The 17,517-nt window shown below is 42.5% G+C and overlaps 1 protein-coding gene across 6 annotated transcripts in view; it reads right to left on the reverse strand.

The window, feature by feature from the left end:
* The window catches only part of epha7 (eph receptor A7), a 265,558-nt gene that overhangs the window by 162,264 nt on the left and 85,777 nt on the right, over positions 1–17,517 (reverse strand). For all 6 annotated transcript variants that reach the window (XM_078399675.1, XM_078399674.1, XM_078399673.1 and 3 more), the window contains exons 4-5: positions 17,201–17,356; positions 15,520–15,855 (exon numbers count right to left, since the gene is read on the reverse strand). In XM_078399675.1, coding sequence (XP_078255801.1) covers positions 15,520–15,855; positions 17,201–17,356 — 492 coding nt within the window. The remainder of the gene's footprint in view (positions 1–15,519; positions 15,856–17,200; positions 17,357–17,517) is intronic.

Raw genomic sequence — 17,517 nt, forward strand, 5'->3', positions numbered from 1 at the left:
TAACAGACTTTGTGGTAACAGTTCCTTATTGAATTTAACGCAAGGTGTATTGATGTTTTATTAGCTTTACTCCATAATCTAATCCCAACTCCAGCCATAAAATAAACACCTTTTGCAAGTAGTGCTGAACTTGCAAGATTTCTTTTTGTCAGGATCCAACATTTCCATTTCTTAAAGTGACTGTCAGTGTTTCCTAATCTGATTTTATCATTCTGGATAATCACTGTAATTAGTGGATGGTAGAACTAAAGGTGCTGCTTTGTACTGATTGATACATGTAGGTCACCCTTGGATATTATACTGCATCCCAAATGTGGGCCATTCATTCAGGAAAAAGTCCATAAATTGCAAATAACCAGCACAATTAATTCAATTAGTCCTGTTAACCTGTAACGAATAACAAATGCATTGCTCCCTTGCCAGTAAAATATGGCAATTAAACACTCCTGAATCTTGAAACCCATTATTCTCACGGCTTACCTATTGAAAACGGTGTTATTTCTAAAGACTTTTGAAACATCGGTCGAAACAAAGCTTTCGTAATATCACAACTTTTGAAACACTTTTGTAATACCATCAATTTAATTGCTGCAAAATAAAAGCGTGTCAAGAGCAACGATGGCGATAACATTGCAAGACTGCTTCTGGGTTCTTTAAACTGCTATCTGCATACGCAAACTAAAGGTATCGACAGAAATATCCATTTACAAAATTAAAAATTCCCACCAACACCAGTGACTGCAACAACAGTGTGTCAGAAGTCATGCCACATACTAGATTTACACTGATCTATACCTTGATGCAAATAATGTGCTTGTCATTCCCACGTACAGCACTGCACCAATATACAGTGCCCTCCATAATGTCTGGGACAAAGACCCATCATTTATTTATTTGCCTCTGTACTCCACAATCTGAGATTTATAATAGAATAAAATATCACATTGTCAGATTTTAATAAAGGCCATTTTTATACATTTTGGTTTCACCATGTAGAAATTACAGCAGTGTTTATACATAGACCCCCCCCATTTCAGGGCACCATAACGTTTGGGACACATGGCTTCATAGGCATTTTGTAATTATGCAGGTGTGTTTAATTGCCTCCTTAATGCAGGTATAAGAAAGCTCTCAGCACCTAGCCTTTCCTCCAGTCTTTCCATCACCTGTGGAAACTTTTAATCCTGTTTATCAACGTGAGGACCAAAGTTGTGCCAATAAAAGTCAAAGAAGCCATTACATAGAAAATAGGTGCAGGAGGAGGCCATTCGGCCCTTCGAGCCAGCACCGCCATTTATTGTGATCATGGCTGATCGTCCCCAATCAATACCCCGCCCCTGCCTTCTCCCCATATCCCTTGATTCCACTAGCCCCTAGAGCTCTATCTAACTTTATCTAACCATTGTGAGACTGAGAGCTCAAAGTTACTGTGGCTGCTGGAACTCCAAAGTGCATCATACATGATACGATACGATAAAACTTTATTTATCCCAGGAAGGGAATTGATCTGCCAACAGTCATAAAACACAAGATACATGAAATTAAAGTGACGAGTGGAAAGGATTAGGGATGTGCAAAGATTGGGGGGGGGGGGGGGGTCAGGGAAATCAGGCTACCCCATGACAGAAAGACAGAAAGGGGGAGGGGTTGTACAGTTTGATAATCACAGGCAAGAAGGATCTCCTGTGCTGCATCTTGGTGGAACCAGTCTGTTGCTGAAGGTACTCCTCAGGTTGAGCAGTGTGTCATGGAGTGGGGTGAGCTGTATAGTCCAAGATGCTCCACAGTTTGAGGAGCATAATCCTCTCCAAGACCACCTCCCATGAATCCAACTCCACCCCAAGGACGGAGCAAACCTTCCTGATGAGTGTGGTAATCCAGTGGTTGAGTGAATGCCGTGACCTCAACCAACAAAAATCTTTATGATATGGTGAATGTCTGGTCCAGTCTTAGACTTGGAGACTGTCCTTAGCTGAACCACTCATGAGAGTCATCCATAAGCTAGGGTACTGTTTGATTAATCTCTATCTCATCGCGGGCATTGAACCTGTCTATGGAACTGTTGTGCCACAATGCTGAGAACTACATGTTGCACTCTGCAGCTTCCCCTTTGCTCTACCTACTGTACTTGAGTTGACTTGATTGTATTTGCATATTGTATTATCTGTCTGATCGAAAAGCATGCAAAACACAGCTTTTCACTGTACATAGAAAATAGGTGCAGGAGTAGGCCATTCAGCCCTTCGAGCCAGCTCCACCATTCAATATGATCATTCAAAGTCAGCACCCCATTCATGCTATCTCCCCACATCCGATTCCGTTAGCCCTACGAGCTAAATCTAACTTTCTCTTGAAAACATCCAGTGAATTGGCCTCCACTGCCTTCTGTGGCTGAGAATTCCACAGATTCACAACACTCTGGGTGAAAACGTTTTTCCTCATCTCAGTCCTAAATGGCCTACCCCTTATTATTAAACTGTGACCCATGGTTCTGGACACTCCCAACATGGGGACCATTTCTCCTGCATCTGGCCTGTCCAACCCCTTAAGAATGTTATATGTTTCCATAAGATCCCCTCACATCGTAAATTCCAGTGAGTACAAGCCCAGTTGATCCATTCTTTCATCATATGTCAGTCCCACCATCCCAGGAATTAACCTGGTGAACCTACGCTGCAATCCCTCAATAGCAAGGATGTCCTTCTTCAAATTAGGAGACCAAAACTGCACACAATACTCCAGGTGCGGTCTCACCAGGGCTCTGTACAACTGCAGTAGGACCTCCTTGCTCCTAAACTCAAATCCTCTCGCAATGAACGCCAACATGCCATTTGCTTTCTTCACTGCCTGCTGTACCTGCTTGCTTACTTTCAGTGACTGATGTACAAGGACACCCAGGTCTCGTTGCACTGTACAAGGACTTCCAGGTCTCGTTGCACAATAATAAACCTAAAGCATTGAAGAGTGGCAGGGTTTCTTCTCCATTGCATCAATAGACAATAGACAATAGGTGCAGGAGGAGGCCATTCAGCCCTTCGAGCCAGCACCGCCATCTTCTTTGGAGACGTCCCCAATCACTTCAAACCTTGTCCTATGGGGAGCCCATTCACTGCCACAATATGTAGGTAAATACAAATGGGATTCCAACCCACCATGGTGTACAATTCCAGGAATAGACAGGTATGCCTCGCATCCCATTTCTGGCACACCACCACTTCTGGTGTACAATGTCAGCCTATTTAGTGGGACTACCGAGCTCTCAATAGAAACCACTTGCAGCAGCGGTTTCTATTGATAGTGTTTGCGTCCGGATTTTTCTAACACAGCAAAATAACACAATTTTTGAATCCTACTATATATTTTTTCTTGCCAGCAGGTGATAATGTTGTATAACAACAATGGTGCTGACATTTTCACATTTCACATTCTCAGTGTACAATAAATTACTGTATTGCCAATTACTAATAGTATTTTACAATTGAAATCCTGACAATTCCTTCCAGTATTTTTGATAGTGCTGACTCAAATGGTCCCCAACATTTATCATCATATACATACAGCCAGAAACAAGCCTTTTCGGCCCTCGAAGTCCGTGCCGCCCAGTGATCCCCGTACATTAACACTATCCTACACCCACTAGGGACAATTTTTACATTTACCCAGCCAATTAACCTACATACCTGTACGTCTTTGGAGTGTGGGAGGAAACCGAAGATCTCGGAGTAAACCCACGCAGGTCACGGGGAGAACGTACAAACTCCTTACAGTGCAGTACCCGTAGTCAGGATCGAACCTGAGTCTCCGGCGCTGCATTCGCTGTAAAGCAGCAACTCTACCGCTGCGCTACCGTGCCGCCTTGGTTGACATTTTGGTTTTGGCTTCATAATAATGAGGGATATGGGAGGAGTAAGTATCTGCAACTCAGTGCCTGCGGGTTTGGTGGAAACAAGAGTCAAGCATGGCTTTTAAAAGGGACTTTAACGCAAGGAAACATAGTTGCTGGTTTACAAAAAAAGACATGGTGATAAGTAACTCAATGGGTCAGGCAGCATCATCATAGTGATTTGCAGGGAAATGGGGAAAAAGCAGTGCAAGGAGATGAACAGATCTGAGATAGACACAAAATGCTGGAGTCACTCAGCGGCACAGGCAGCATCTCTGAAGAGAAGGAATGGGTGACGTTTCGGGTCGAAACCCATCTTCAGACACGTGATGGAACAGATCTGATTGGCTGGCTTCCTTTTGTTGCATAATGATCCAATGATTTCCTTAGAGACCAATATGGGCATTTTAAAAAGGAAAGTTAAAATATTTGTTCCGGCAATGCTCCTTTTGGTTAACTTTCTCTCTCATCCTCCTCCCATGACAACAGTCATGCAGAGTTCTACGGCACAGAACGGACCATTCAGGCCACCACACCCATTCCAACCTTTCTGCCCATATCATATCATATCATATATATACAGCCGGAAACAGGCCTTTTCGGCCCTCCAAGTCCGTGCCGCCCAGCGATCCCCGCACATTAACATTATCCTACACCCACTAGGGACAATTTTTTACATTTACCCAGCCAATTAACCTACATGCCATCTCCATAGATAGGCAAGTTGCGTATTCAACTGCCTGCCTAAATGTCTCTTAAATGCAGTGATTTTCACTGAGCCCATCAGCACCTCAGCCGGCAAATACTAGATATCAACCATGCTGTGTAAAGAAAAAAAATCACTTCAATCTCTAAATCTCTAAACTCAGAAGGATCCAGAATTAAACCAGCAGCAAGTATACATTGATTGGCTGGACTGATCCCAGGATTTCATCAAATAGTGGCATGGAAAAGTTATAATCAAAGTACAGCAAAGAGAAACTTAATTTGGAACATATGACCATTGGTTGTGCCATAGCAGTAGCTGATAGATTTATATAATGGCACAATGTAGACAAAGCACTCAATATGCAGGCCCACTAACTACACAGCCTGCCAACACTGTGGATCATTTTCATGGAGCGCAGCACTCCAATTATAGTCATGGTTGAAGATGCCATTCGAGTGCGTCAAAACCTATTGAGAAAAAAATGTATGGCCAAATCCTTGTTGCTGATGTTCAGCCATTTGAAATGGATTGAGATAAGAGTTGTTGGATCACACAATCCTACCAGGATGCATTCACCCTCAACTACGTAGATTAGGGAATAGAAAATGGCATATCAGAGTTTGTGGAGCTAAACAACTACAAAATGATCTCATAAGCATACAGTAAGGAAACAAAGCCTTCAATCTATTGGTTTGTGCCTCACAAGATGCCCCATTTGCCTCAACCATCCCCTCCAGCGGCACGTTCCATATACTCAACACCCTCAGAGTGAAAATATTGTCCCATATCCTTTTGATTTTAATTCCCCTACCCTGGGTAAAAGGCGCAGTGCATTCACCCTATCTATTCCCTTCATGATCATATACACCTCCATAAGGTCCTTCCTTCCTGCTGCCATCAGACTGCACAATCAGCACTGCTCCCAGCAGACCAGTAAATAAAGATAATTACCGCTATTTTAATTTTTTAATGAATGCTTATTTATTTTTGCTATCCACTTTGCTGTTGTAACCCTGCAAATTTTCCCGTTGTGGAACGAATAAAGTACTTATTATTATTATTAAGATCACCCTGCGCTCCAAGGAAAATGAATCCTTGCCTGCCCTAACTCTCCCTAAATCTTAGACCCTCGAGACCTGGCAATATCCTTGCAAATCTTCTCTGCACTCTTTCCAGCTTAATGACATCTGTCCTTTAACAGGGTGAACAAATTTGAACACAGTACTCCAGGTATGGCCTCACCAACGTCTTGTAGAACTGCAACATAAAGTCCCAATTTCGATACTCAGTGCCCCCGATTGATGAAGGCCAATAAACCGAAAACCTTCTTGACCACCCTATCTACCTGCAACATCACTTTCAGGGATCTATGTACCTGCATTACTAGATCCTTCTGCTCTACAACACTCCCCAAGGCCCTCCCATTCACTGTGAAGTTCCTGCTCTGGTTTGATTTTTCAATATGCAACACCTCACACTTATCTGGATTAAACTCCATCAGCCATTCTTCAGCCCAGTTGCCCCACTGATCACGAGCCTGCGGTTCGTCCCCATAATCTGACCTCAGTAACCAAATAGATTTGAGATGTTGCAATTTCAAATATTCCAGAGATGGATTCTACATCTGTTCAGTCTCCAGAATCGACACAAACAAAACACAAGACTCTTATAACGATCAACGAGAATTCAAAACCAATGAATTGGTTACACGTATAAATGCTGTGAAACATGTTTCACTTTTTTGTAAAAAGGACAAATCTGTAACAAACGTAAAGTGTAACATCACTCACCACATGATGTATTTGATAATGTGCATTATGAGGTGTGTGTGCATAGTTTGAGATAAATTCACATCAACCAAAATCACCATTCATCGGCCCGGCAAGCCACAGCTGTATCCCAACCGCAGGTCCGGCTTGCTGGGAGAGGGAGGGCAGCCGAGCCCGGCCCCTGCTCACCCTGTGGACCGGGAATCGGTGAGGAGGTGGAGGGAGATGGTGGCGGACGCTGGACAAGAGGCCCAGTGAGAAGCCCCCGCCTTACATCCTGCCCCCTCGAGTTCGACTGCAGGAGGCACCCACCGGGAAACAAGGGCTGGCGAAGGCCAGGTGTGGAGAGGGACGATGGTTTGCGGGACTGGAATGGAGGCGACGGCTACAACGGGCCTTCATGACCAGCTGCAGCTGGGACTGTAAAATGGCAGCAAAATGGTGCTTTTCCATATGGACTCAATGGGCTGTTCGGTACATACTGTACTGACCCGGGTGATTGTGGTTATGTATGGGGATATACTTGCTGAGGTTTATGCAAAAAAATGTATTGCACTGTACCTGGTACACGTGACAATAAAGAAACCACAGAACCATTTTTATTCCACATCTGGTACATGACACATTCTGTGTGTTACTCCAGCAAAAACTAGGTAGCCACAAACAGCATGATGATAGTACCTGAGGGTAAGACAGTGTTATCCAGGCTTGTTATAACGAGAATATACTCACACTTGTGCATGCACTCAGGCACTCTTGCACGTTAAACGCATTCCTAATGCAAGTCTCCCTGTCTTGTGAGTACCACTTGGGAGGCATCAGTACACAATGATAAATCTGTATGGCATAATGCACACAAACTGGTTTCGATTATGCATTGGATCAATTTTCTTTTCTTGCATGTAATTATGCCAGACTAATTCTTCTTGTCAAGTGCTACATTGGAACCTACAGAAAGTAAAAATGTACGATTTGACTTGCTGGCAGCCAGTCTGCTAGTTAACTTTTCAAATTTAAATCTATATTGATATTAGAGATAACCAACGCATGTTAATGTCACTGAGTAATTTTCAAATTACGTGTGATTCCAAGGAATAAATTGCCATTGCCCTTGAAACACCGAGTGGTAGATCAGTCTTGTTGTTGAAATTTACTCTGTTGTCTTCCTTAAGAATACAGTGCTGCAGTGGTTTAGTGACAATGTAATTGCCTCGTCCCCAAAAGGTTGCGAGGCCAGGCTGCAAACGAGAGGCACGAATACATTAAATATAGCTCGGAAATATAGCTGGTGTCCCGAGGAGCTGCGCGAGTGCAGCGGGAGTGTTGGTGGGGCGTCGCGCGGGCGGTGGGAGTATCCTGGGGAGCTGCGACCCAGAGACTGGGGACTCGCCCGCGTGGACAGCTCGCCCGCCTTGGACAGGCCCAGCTCGTGCACCGCAGATCGGAAACCCACCTGGAGGCCTAGCTCGCCCGCTTAGAGAGGAAGGAGTCGGACAGAGGGCCGGTAAGCAGACCGGTAAGCAGACCAGCTGCAGGAGGGAGTGCATGGCCTCAACAGTGGAGCGGGCCGCTGGAGGCCCTACAACAGCCTGGGGCTTGTCTGGACCGGGCGCTGATCTAAGAGGCCGACCATGTGGAGTGGACACGGCCTACAGCAGTGGAGCAGTGGCAGAGGACACCATGGCTATGCTTGGCCATGCCAGGCCTTTGAATTTGATGGAATAATGCCAAACATGGCAGCACTGGCATAATATGCAAAATGAATTTCACTATATAATGTTTAATTGCATATGTGACAATAAATATCCATTGAACCATTGAAATGGTGCAGTGCTGAGAGACTGCAGCATTGTCCGAAGTACAAAAATGTTATTGAGTCTGTAACTGCCTTCTCAGAGAAGTAAAAAAACCCAAATACTATTTATGGAAGGAGAAGCAAGTTTTTTTTGGTGTCCCAACTGACTGATTCATAAGAGGTCTGACATAACAAGGAGAATGTTGGATAAAGGCAATATCTGTGAAGAAACAGATACATTACTTCACATACATTACTTCAACATTAATTTTCTATCTGATGCTCCCTGGCCTGCTGAATGTTTCCATGAGTTTCTGTTTATATTTTAAAATTAAAGGGAATGATTTAGTGATTAAAAAGAGGATGAGGAGTATTGTTTTGACCCAGAGAGTGGCGGGGGCTAGAACTCAGTGTCTAAAGAGGGTAGTGGAAAACAAACACTCAGCAAGTATACCATAGATTTGGATGTGCTTTTGAGGGGTGAATTTCCAAGGTTATGAACCAGAATTCAGAAAGCAGTTTTGATAGGAGTAACTTTTGATCTCTTAAGACTGTAAAAATTGCATTAAACCAAGTTTTAAATGTTTTTCTTTCTATTAGGACAAAAATGAGCTTTGTGCAATTTATTACTGCTGTTTGACTGACAATAGTTTCAAAATAACTTTAAAGGTCTGAGGTGTATCTCTGTTTTCTTATTTAATTTTAGTTTATTTTATTTTTAGATACAGCGTGGAAATAGCCCCTTTGGCCCACCGAGTCCGCGCCGACCAACGATCCCCGCACATTGACACTATACTACACACACTCGGAACAATATTTTACACATACACCAAACCAATTAGCCTACATATCTGTACGTCTTCGGAGTGTGGGAGGAAACCGAAGGTCTTGGAGAAAACCCATGTGGTCACGGGAGAACGTACACCCAGCACCAATAGTCAGGATCGAACCCGGAACTCCGGCGCTGTAAGGCAGCAACTCTACCGCTGCGCTACCGTGCCGCCCTAAATTAAAATAATTAAAATAGAGGCAGTGCAGTGGAGTTGCTGCCTTACAGCACCAGAGAGCCGGGTCTGATTCTGATTACGGGTGCTGTCTGTATGTGGTTTCTACGTTCTCCCCATGACCTTCAGTTTCCAGTTTCCTCCCACACTCCAAAGACATACAGGTTTGTAGGCTTATTAATCAGCTTGTTAAAATTGTAAAATTGCCCTGAGTGTGTGTAGCATAGTGTTCGGGTACCGCCTGTCGGTGCAGACTTGGTGGGCTGAAGGGCCTGTTTCCGTGCTGTATCTTTGAAATAAACTAAACTATATAAACTAAACTAATTAACTATGCAGATCTTCATATCTTGACATGGGCAAAAGACCAGAAAAATGTCCACTACAGTATTCAAAGTGTAGGAAAAAGGAAGGCATGACAGTTAAAATGTAACCAGCTTGAATATAATACAAACTCAAACCCTTTCTTCACCACACGTGCATCTTCAGAAACATACAAACTATACCTCATCAAGAAACATAATACTGCCATGTCAGTAAGGTAATGCAATTAAAAGAAATCACTCGGGCATTTCCTCCCCATCCTTGAGATAATGAGACTCGAGTGGGATTCGGACACCTCCTCCAAGGAATAAGTTAATGTCTTACCAGGCTCTCACACCTGGCACAACATCTTACGAACCCGTGACATTTATTAATTTCTTAGATCATTGCTTCTTTTGTTCTAGGGATATATATTTTTTTTAAACTGGATTCAACAAGAAAATAGCATCTGTGATTAAAGATAATGATCAAAATATCCCCCCCCCCCCCCCCAAAAAAAAGGGGCTTGACTATTAGTTTTTACAGCAGTAAATGTCTGGAAGCTCTGGACCTTCGGACAATACTGCACTAACGTTGTTACTATAATTACAATTATTGCTGATTGACACAATCATTCTGCAATAAGACATGATTGCGCATGCAACTAATATGGGGTAAGATGAACTTTGCTACTTTCCAGCATTTTTGCGAAAAATGTCACCATTTCAAAAATATTGTAATAGAATGTAATATTTTTTCATAGTTTTTTGAATGTTTGCGAGCGTGAGAGATGTTCGTAAGAATTCAAACAGCTTTGGTAGACACAAAATGCTGGAGTAACTCAGCAGGACAGGCAGCATCTCTGGAGAGAAGGAATGGGTGACGTTTCGGGTCGAGACACTTCAGACTAATTTCTGAAGAAGGGTCTCAACCTGAAACTTCACCCATTCCTTCCCTCCAGAGATGCTGCCTGTCCCGCTGAGTTACTCCAGCATTTTGTGTTTATCTTCAGTGTAAACCAGCAACTGCAGTTCTTTCCTGCATAATTCAAACAGCTTGACAGCATTACCAGCAGATTCATCTCAGGTGTGGCTTCCCGGGTGGTTAAAACATTACCATGGGATTTATGTTATGCCATGCCTCACCGATTAGGTTTTGGTAGATTGAGGAATTTCTTGTTGGGTCACTCAACCCAAAACAAGAACTATTTTAGCAGAATATGCAGGCAACCCACTGCTCCAAGGACTTTTCAGATCACAATGACATTAGGACTCTATGTATTGGAGCTCAGGAGGCTGAGGGGTGATCTTATAGTGTTATATAAATTCATGAGGGGAATAAAAAGGGTGAATGCACAAAGTCTTTTACTCAGGGTAGGAGAATCAGGAATCAGAGGACATAGGTTTAAGGTGATAGGGGCATGATTTAATAGGAACCTAACGGGCAACATTTTCACTCAGAGTGGTGGATATATGGAATGAGCAGCAGAGGAGTTAGTTGAGGCTGGTACAGAAACTTGGACAGATATATGGATAGGAAGAGTTCAGAGGGATATGGGGCAAACACAGGCAATCTTTGGGGACAAGGGATCTTGGTTGGAATGGATGAGTTGGGCCAAAAGGCCGCTTTATGTGCTATATGACTATGACTGGCACAGTCAAAGAAAGGGTATGGAAGAGATCTGACTTTCAAATTCCAATTCGTCCAAATGCACCACAATGTTACTTTGAAATTAAAATAATTTTCTGTAATCTGCATTTAAACATTCAGATTGATATTTTTTGATTGTTTAACAGCACTGTTACTTGAAGTCCCAAAATACCAGTTGTCATGAAGAGAATGTCAACCAATGAATAAGACTGGTCTTTCTAACTTAATACATATCAACATTTGGGAATGAAATTCCTCATGTTCATAAATCTCTCTCCTCAGTGATGTTGGCATCAAAATGGCATTCCTCGTTCTTCCTCAATTTTTATTAAATTACAGAAGAAGGAAATCTTTCCTCCCAGTGGGGTTAGGTTCAGAGATAGCTTCAGTGACTAAGTATGCCCTTAATGGGGTATCAGGGATAATTATGCCCTTAATGGGGTATCAGGGACTCATTTGTTTCACTTTGGTGGACTATTTTCCCCCAGAGCACAAATAGTAATATGTTGCTTGATTGCACATTTTTATTTTCACATTGTCCATTACTTCTAACATCTCCCGGACTTCATACAGTTTTAAACACCTGAAACACCACAAATAAATTTTCTGTAAGGCTTAGAAAGCCATATCAAGCACTGTATTTACACAGTATGTTTGAAGATAACATCAGAACCAATATATGTTGAAATAAGATGGGTCGTTAGACCTTAGGCTTTTTTTCTTTGTTGCCAGTATTGCCTCTCAGCAACCCAAAATAATAATGTACATCACTCTGTGAGGAACCTTCATAGTCGAGGTTATTAATTTGGGTGATCTCTACATTTTGTAATTGCAGACCAAGTTAGGTGTGAACTCTCCACCCTTTTTCAAAAATTCAATTAGGAGCTTAATTACCACCTTTAGCGACTATACAATAAAGGTTTATCTAGTACCTTTGAAGCATTGTGTTTCATTTATCCGTGACACGTGGAGAATGCAAAATAGGCACTTCTGTCAAATATTTTTACTGCTGCATTATAATTAATGGGAAATATATATATTTTTAAATTGGGGACACTAATATACTGTTGCTGACAAGCTATGGCTCATTAAGGACTGCTTGCACGGAAGAAGCACTAATTGTTTTTCACAGGTCTCCTTCCCTTGTCCTTGTGTCCTTGCCGAGACTAGCAGTCACAAGCCCAGGCGTAAATCTCTGTCACGTACCTTGTCACTGAACATACATCATCACTTTCTGCTCATCTCTGATTCATTCTGCTTGCTCACAGCAATTATCTCTCTCTTACTGCTTGACCTCTCGGCAAATGGAGTGCAGCAAGGTTGCTAATTTTTTTCCCATGGACTTAGCAGTTAATTGATCTCCATTTGGCTGCCCAGAAACATTTTCACTGAGTTAGCTTAATGATAAATCAGCTTGTGCCCGTTAAAAAATAAAAAAAATCCTCTGCTTCCTTAGCTGTGCACATTCTATCATGCTGTTATTGACCAGGATCACGATTTTGACATTCAGCAACATAAATCAAATCACCACTGTGAGAATGCTGACCATTACTTTATTTATCACCTGTTTACAACTCTCGAAACAAGTCTCTGGGTGGTTTACACTGGTGCCCTTCCTTGTTTTTAAACTAGACTGTTTTCTTTCTGGAGGCCAAAACAGGTACCAGAATTACCTATTCAAGCACTAATTGTCAAGACAACACTGGCCCCATGTTCTTTCTGAGAATAGCAAGGTAACTTGAGCAAACACAGGTTCAGATTGAAGACCGGAGGCTCGGAACGTGTGCATGTGTGAGAGGTGACTTAAAACAACTTACACCTGCCAAGGACATTTTTAAAAACATTCTGGTGGAATCCAGCACACTTCTCCTGCACAACTGTGGTAAGTTGTGTAGGAAAGAACTGCAGATGCTGGTTTAAATCGAAGGTAGACGCCAAATGCTGGAGTAACTCAGCGGTTCAGGCAGCATCTCTGGAGAGAAGGAATGGGTGACGTTTCGGGTCGAGACCCTTCTTCAGATTGATGTCAGGGGAGGGGGCGGGACAAAGATAGAATGTAGTCGGAGACAGTAAGACTAGTGGGAGAACTGGGAAAGGGAGGGGATAGAGAGGGAAAGCAAGGGCTATCTGAAGTTGTGATGGGTTAAAATGAAACACCTTTTCAACCTCGAGTGGTAAATAGCATGATCAAAAGCTATGCTTTGATTAACCAGAACATAACCCCTATGGTGACAGCAGCATTATAATTGTATTTAATTTCATCAGCAGACCATGTCCTGGTACAAACTAAACTTGTTAAAACAATTAAGATTTGAGGGAAAAAGAACCATAAAAATAGTTCTGATGCCTGAGCTTTTAAAGCTCAGTTGCTTCCATCCAAAGAAAACTCCGTTAAGATCTTTCATTGATCTTGAAGGCAGAAGATAGATGTATGTATTTTTTTTTGTCACAATTACAACACTCAGTATGTGTTAATGCATTTCAAAATGGATAATATTCAGTGTCTCTTAAGAGACAAAAACGGGACTGTGAATGATTTATTTTATGTAAACTCATAAATTTTTCTGTAACACAGCCATTGGAACAAATAACAGCTGTTAATTTTCAGCTGTGTGGGAGGGGTAAATTTAAGCTGCTTTTTCCTTATAAGAGCACAAATTCTGTGTGCTATAAATGAGTACCAAACTTCCTTCACTAAATGGAGATAAAATAAATAACATTAACTGTTTTCAGTAACGAGTACTTGCTGTTCCCAATTGATCATAAATGGAATGTCCAATTTAACCTGCAAATGACCAATAGCAGAAATGCTGCATTTAACGTTAACATTAAATGTTGTTAATATCCTCGGATTTAAACAGCTCACAGAAGAATATCATCATGTCTATCCATCATTTCTACTTTAACAGTTACTGTGCTGAAATGTTAAGAGTCATATCCTGTAGAAATTAGGAAGAGCTGTAAAAATTACTCCAAGTGAATGTTCTACCAAAAAACAGCTGTGGAAATATTCACACTTGAAGTTTGAAGGTGATTTGCAATATAACCATTTGGCATCAGTGCCGTCCATCTGCAGCTGACCCACCTATCTGCTCCCCAAACTCTCCATCCACTGAACTCCACTTTATACTTTAGAGATACAGTGCAGAAACTGGCCCTTTGGCTCACGGAGTCCACACTGATCAGCAATCACCCAGTACACTAACGCTATCCTACACACAAGTTACAATTTTAACAAAGCCGTTAACCCTCAAACCTGTATGTCTTTGGAGTGTGGGAGGAAACCGGAGCACCTGGAGAAAACCCATATGGTCATAGGGATAATGTACAAACTCCTTACAGACACCACACGTAGCCAGGATCAAACCCGGGTCTCTGGCGCTGCAAGGCAGCGGCTCTACCATTGTTCCACTGTGCCACCCTTTCTACCAGGCAGCTGATTTTTGCCCTAATCCCCTGGTAACTTACCCACAACAACGGTCCCACACTCCTCCATCCACCAACCTGACCACTTCCCCTAATTTCCATCTTCCGACATCTGACCATCGAGTTCTTTCGAAGTCTCGATTGGGCTTCCAATTACCATTCCTTTCTGTCCCGGATGAGACATTTACACCCAAGAAATGTCATGGTTTGGGCTTCAGGCAACAGGCAGTTACACTGACCGAGGGCTCCAGAATTTCTTCGTCTAGTGACTGATGGTTTAAATCAAATATTCTCCAAAGAAAGTACCAGGTTCTTAATTCTGCAAATAGCAGTGAGGATTGAGCTGAAGCCAAGACAGTTTCAAAATCAGGATATCCCTATTTGAGTAGGAATGATAAAATTATTGCAGAAAAATTCAAAAGTGATTTGCTAAAGTGATTGTAAGAGGCTCATAGTTATGAGAAATCAAGAGAGTGACTGAGGGTTCTGCTTATGAGCGGGTCAAGGAGGATTCAGGAATGAAACCACAGCAATAGTTATCCTCTAATGTTAATTGAAGGACCCTCGTATTCAAAATACCAGACTTAATTTAAGGTATGAAAAAAATACTATGGCTGATGGCATTTAAAATTTGAAAAACACCTGCCAGATCTAAAATTGACATTAGAGTACAATTTTTTAAATTTATAGGCTTGGCATCAGTTAATTGTTGCAAAGAAAAATTAACCAGCAAAAGCAATGTGAACGTTTAAAATTCTTGAGATTCAGCAAAAGGTAAACAGTAAGTGCTTTGTGAAGACACCACAAAAGTAGAAACTCGCACAGTCATTTGTAACCAAGCAGCAGCTGCTAAATTGTGCATTTCATACAACTGAATAATGAGAAATTACTAAGTGCTAATTTGCAAGTGCAAAATAACTTCTGCTGCACAGGTCGTTGTACAGACCGGGTGTACCGGGGCACTTGCTGGCTCACCATCTCACCTGCTTGGCTAGTAGTAATGCTGACGGCCGCAAACAACCTCTGGGTACGGCTCAGGTCAGAGACACCATTCACGGCTTCCACCTCGAATGTGTAGTTGGCGTGGGCCAGTAGGTCTACGACGGTCACGTACGTGTCTGCCAGTCCCGTCTGCTGAGGCATGAAGCCAATGCTGCCGCTACATGGCATGCACTCGCCCAGTTCCCAGCTACAGCGTTTGCACATTATCCGGTAAGTAACGTCATTTCGGCCTCCGGTGTCTGCTGGCGGGCCCCACTCGAGATTTACTGTGGTCTGATTTATGTTATAAATAAGATTTTGTGGTGCAGAAGGAGGTCCTTAGGAATCAGAAAACAATTATTACCAGTTGATAATTCGCTTGTCTTCAAATACAAGTACTTTAGCTGGAAACAATATACACTGTCACAAAGTGCTGGAGTAACTGAGCAGATCAGGCAGCAACTCTGGAGAACGTCGATAGGTGATTTTTCGGGTCTGGACCCTTCTTCAGAATCCAGCATCCAGAGATGCTGCCTGACCCGCTGAGTCACTCCAGCATTTTGTGGGGGGGTTTTAAACCAGCATCTGCAGTTCCCTGCTTCTGCAATATAGGCCGTCATATTTTTAGAACCGCACAAGCTACTTTATGATATTTATAATATTTTCCTTTTATTAGGAAGTGTTTTTCCCCATTGTATCCATCGATAGGTTAATGAATTTATTAATTGATATATTGGCTCTCCAAAGAACAGACCAACTATCCAAGTCAAGTGCAGACATTGTAATTCACATTAAACTAGACATCAGGAGCCAGCTTCCTGGTCGTTCCATCCCTGTTTAGAAGGATGAGAGGCGATCTTATAGAAACGCATAAAATTATACAAAGGAATGGACAAGCTAGATGCAGGATAAATGTTCCCAATGTTGGGCAAGTCCAGAACCAGGGGCCACAGTCGAAGAATAAAGGGGAGGTCGTTTAAAACTGAGATGAGAAAAAACTTTTTCACCCCGAGAGTTGTGAATTTGTGGAATTCTCTGCCACAGAAGGCAGCAGAGGCATATTCACTGGGTGAATCTAAAAGATAGTTCGATAGAGCTCTAAGGGCTAGTGGAATCAAGGGATATGGGGAGAAGGCAGGAACGGGTTACTGATTGTGGATAATCAGCCATGATCACAATGAATGGCAGTACTGGTTCGAAGGGCCAAATGGCCTCCTCCTGCACCTATTTTCTATGTTTCTATGTTATACGAATCCAATAATATTGGATTTAAGCATGTCTTCAAAAGCTTGCAAGAATACAATGAATACATTACTATTTTTGTTCTCAGGTAATGGACGATTGGAACTGAAGTAGTGCATAACTCACATTAACCGGATTACTGACCATAACTCTTGAGCTGAATACGGAGCAAAACCCACAATGTATCTGAAAACCATGCAATAACAAGGAACTGTAGATGCTAGTTTGCAACAAAAAAAAAAGACAAAGTGTTGGAGTAACTCAGCGAGTCAGGCAGCATCCCTGGAGAACATGGATTGTTGGAAAAGTCCCCTGACCAGAAATGAGTTTCAAAGAGGGTCTCGACCCAAAATGTCAGAGATGCTGCCCGACCCAGCTGAGTTACTCCAGAATTTTGTGCCTTTAAAACCATGATGCACAGGGCAAAATGAGCCAACTTACTTGTACACGGTACAGAAGGAGGATCGGTAAGGGCTCTGTTGTAGCCATCCTCACATTCACACCGCGATGAACCTTCCCGGTCTGTGTGGCTATGCGCTGGGCAGCGGGCACACTGATGATCCAGCGATGATGATTTATAGAATCCCCACCCACAAGCTGCAAAAGGAAATGCAAGATTTTAATCTCAGCCTCTCCATCAGAGGTGTGCAGTCAAAGATCAGTGCGGGTTTCATTAAGAACAGCGTGAAAAATAAATGAGAAACAAGAAAAGATGGTCACATAATACAAATCAGGGCACAGCTCATGTACACGGGGTA

This window comes from Rhinoraja longicauda, chromosome 5 (assembly GCF_053455715.1).
Source record: "Rhinoraja longicauda isolate Sanriku21f chromosome 5, sRhiLon1.1, whole genome shotgun sequence".
Classification (NCBI taxonomy): Eukaryota; Metazoa; Chordata; class Chondrichthyes; order Rajiformes; family Arhynchobatidae; genus Rhinoraja; species Rhinoraja longicauda.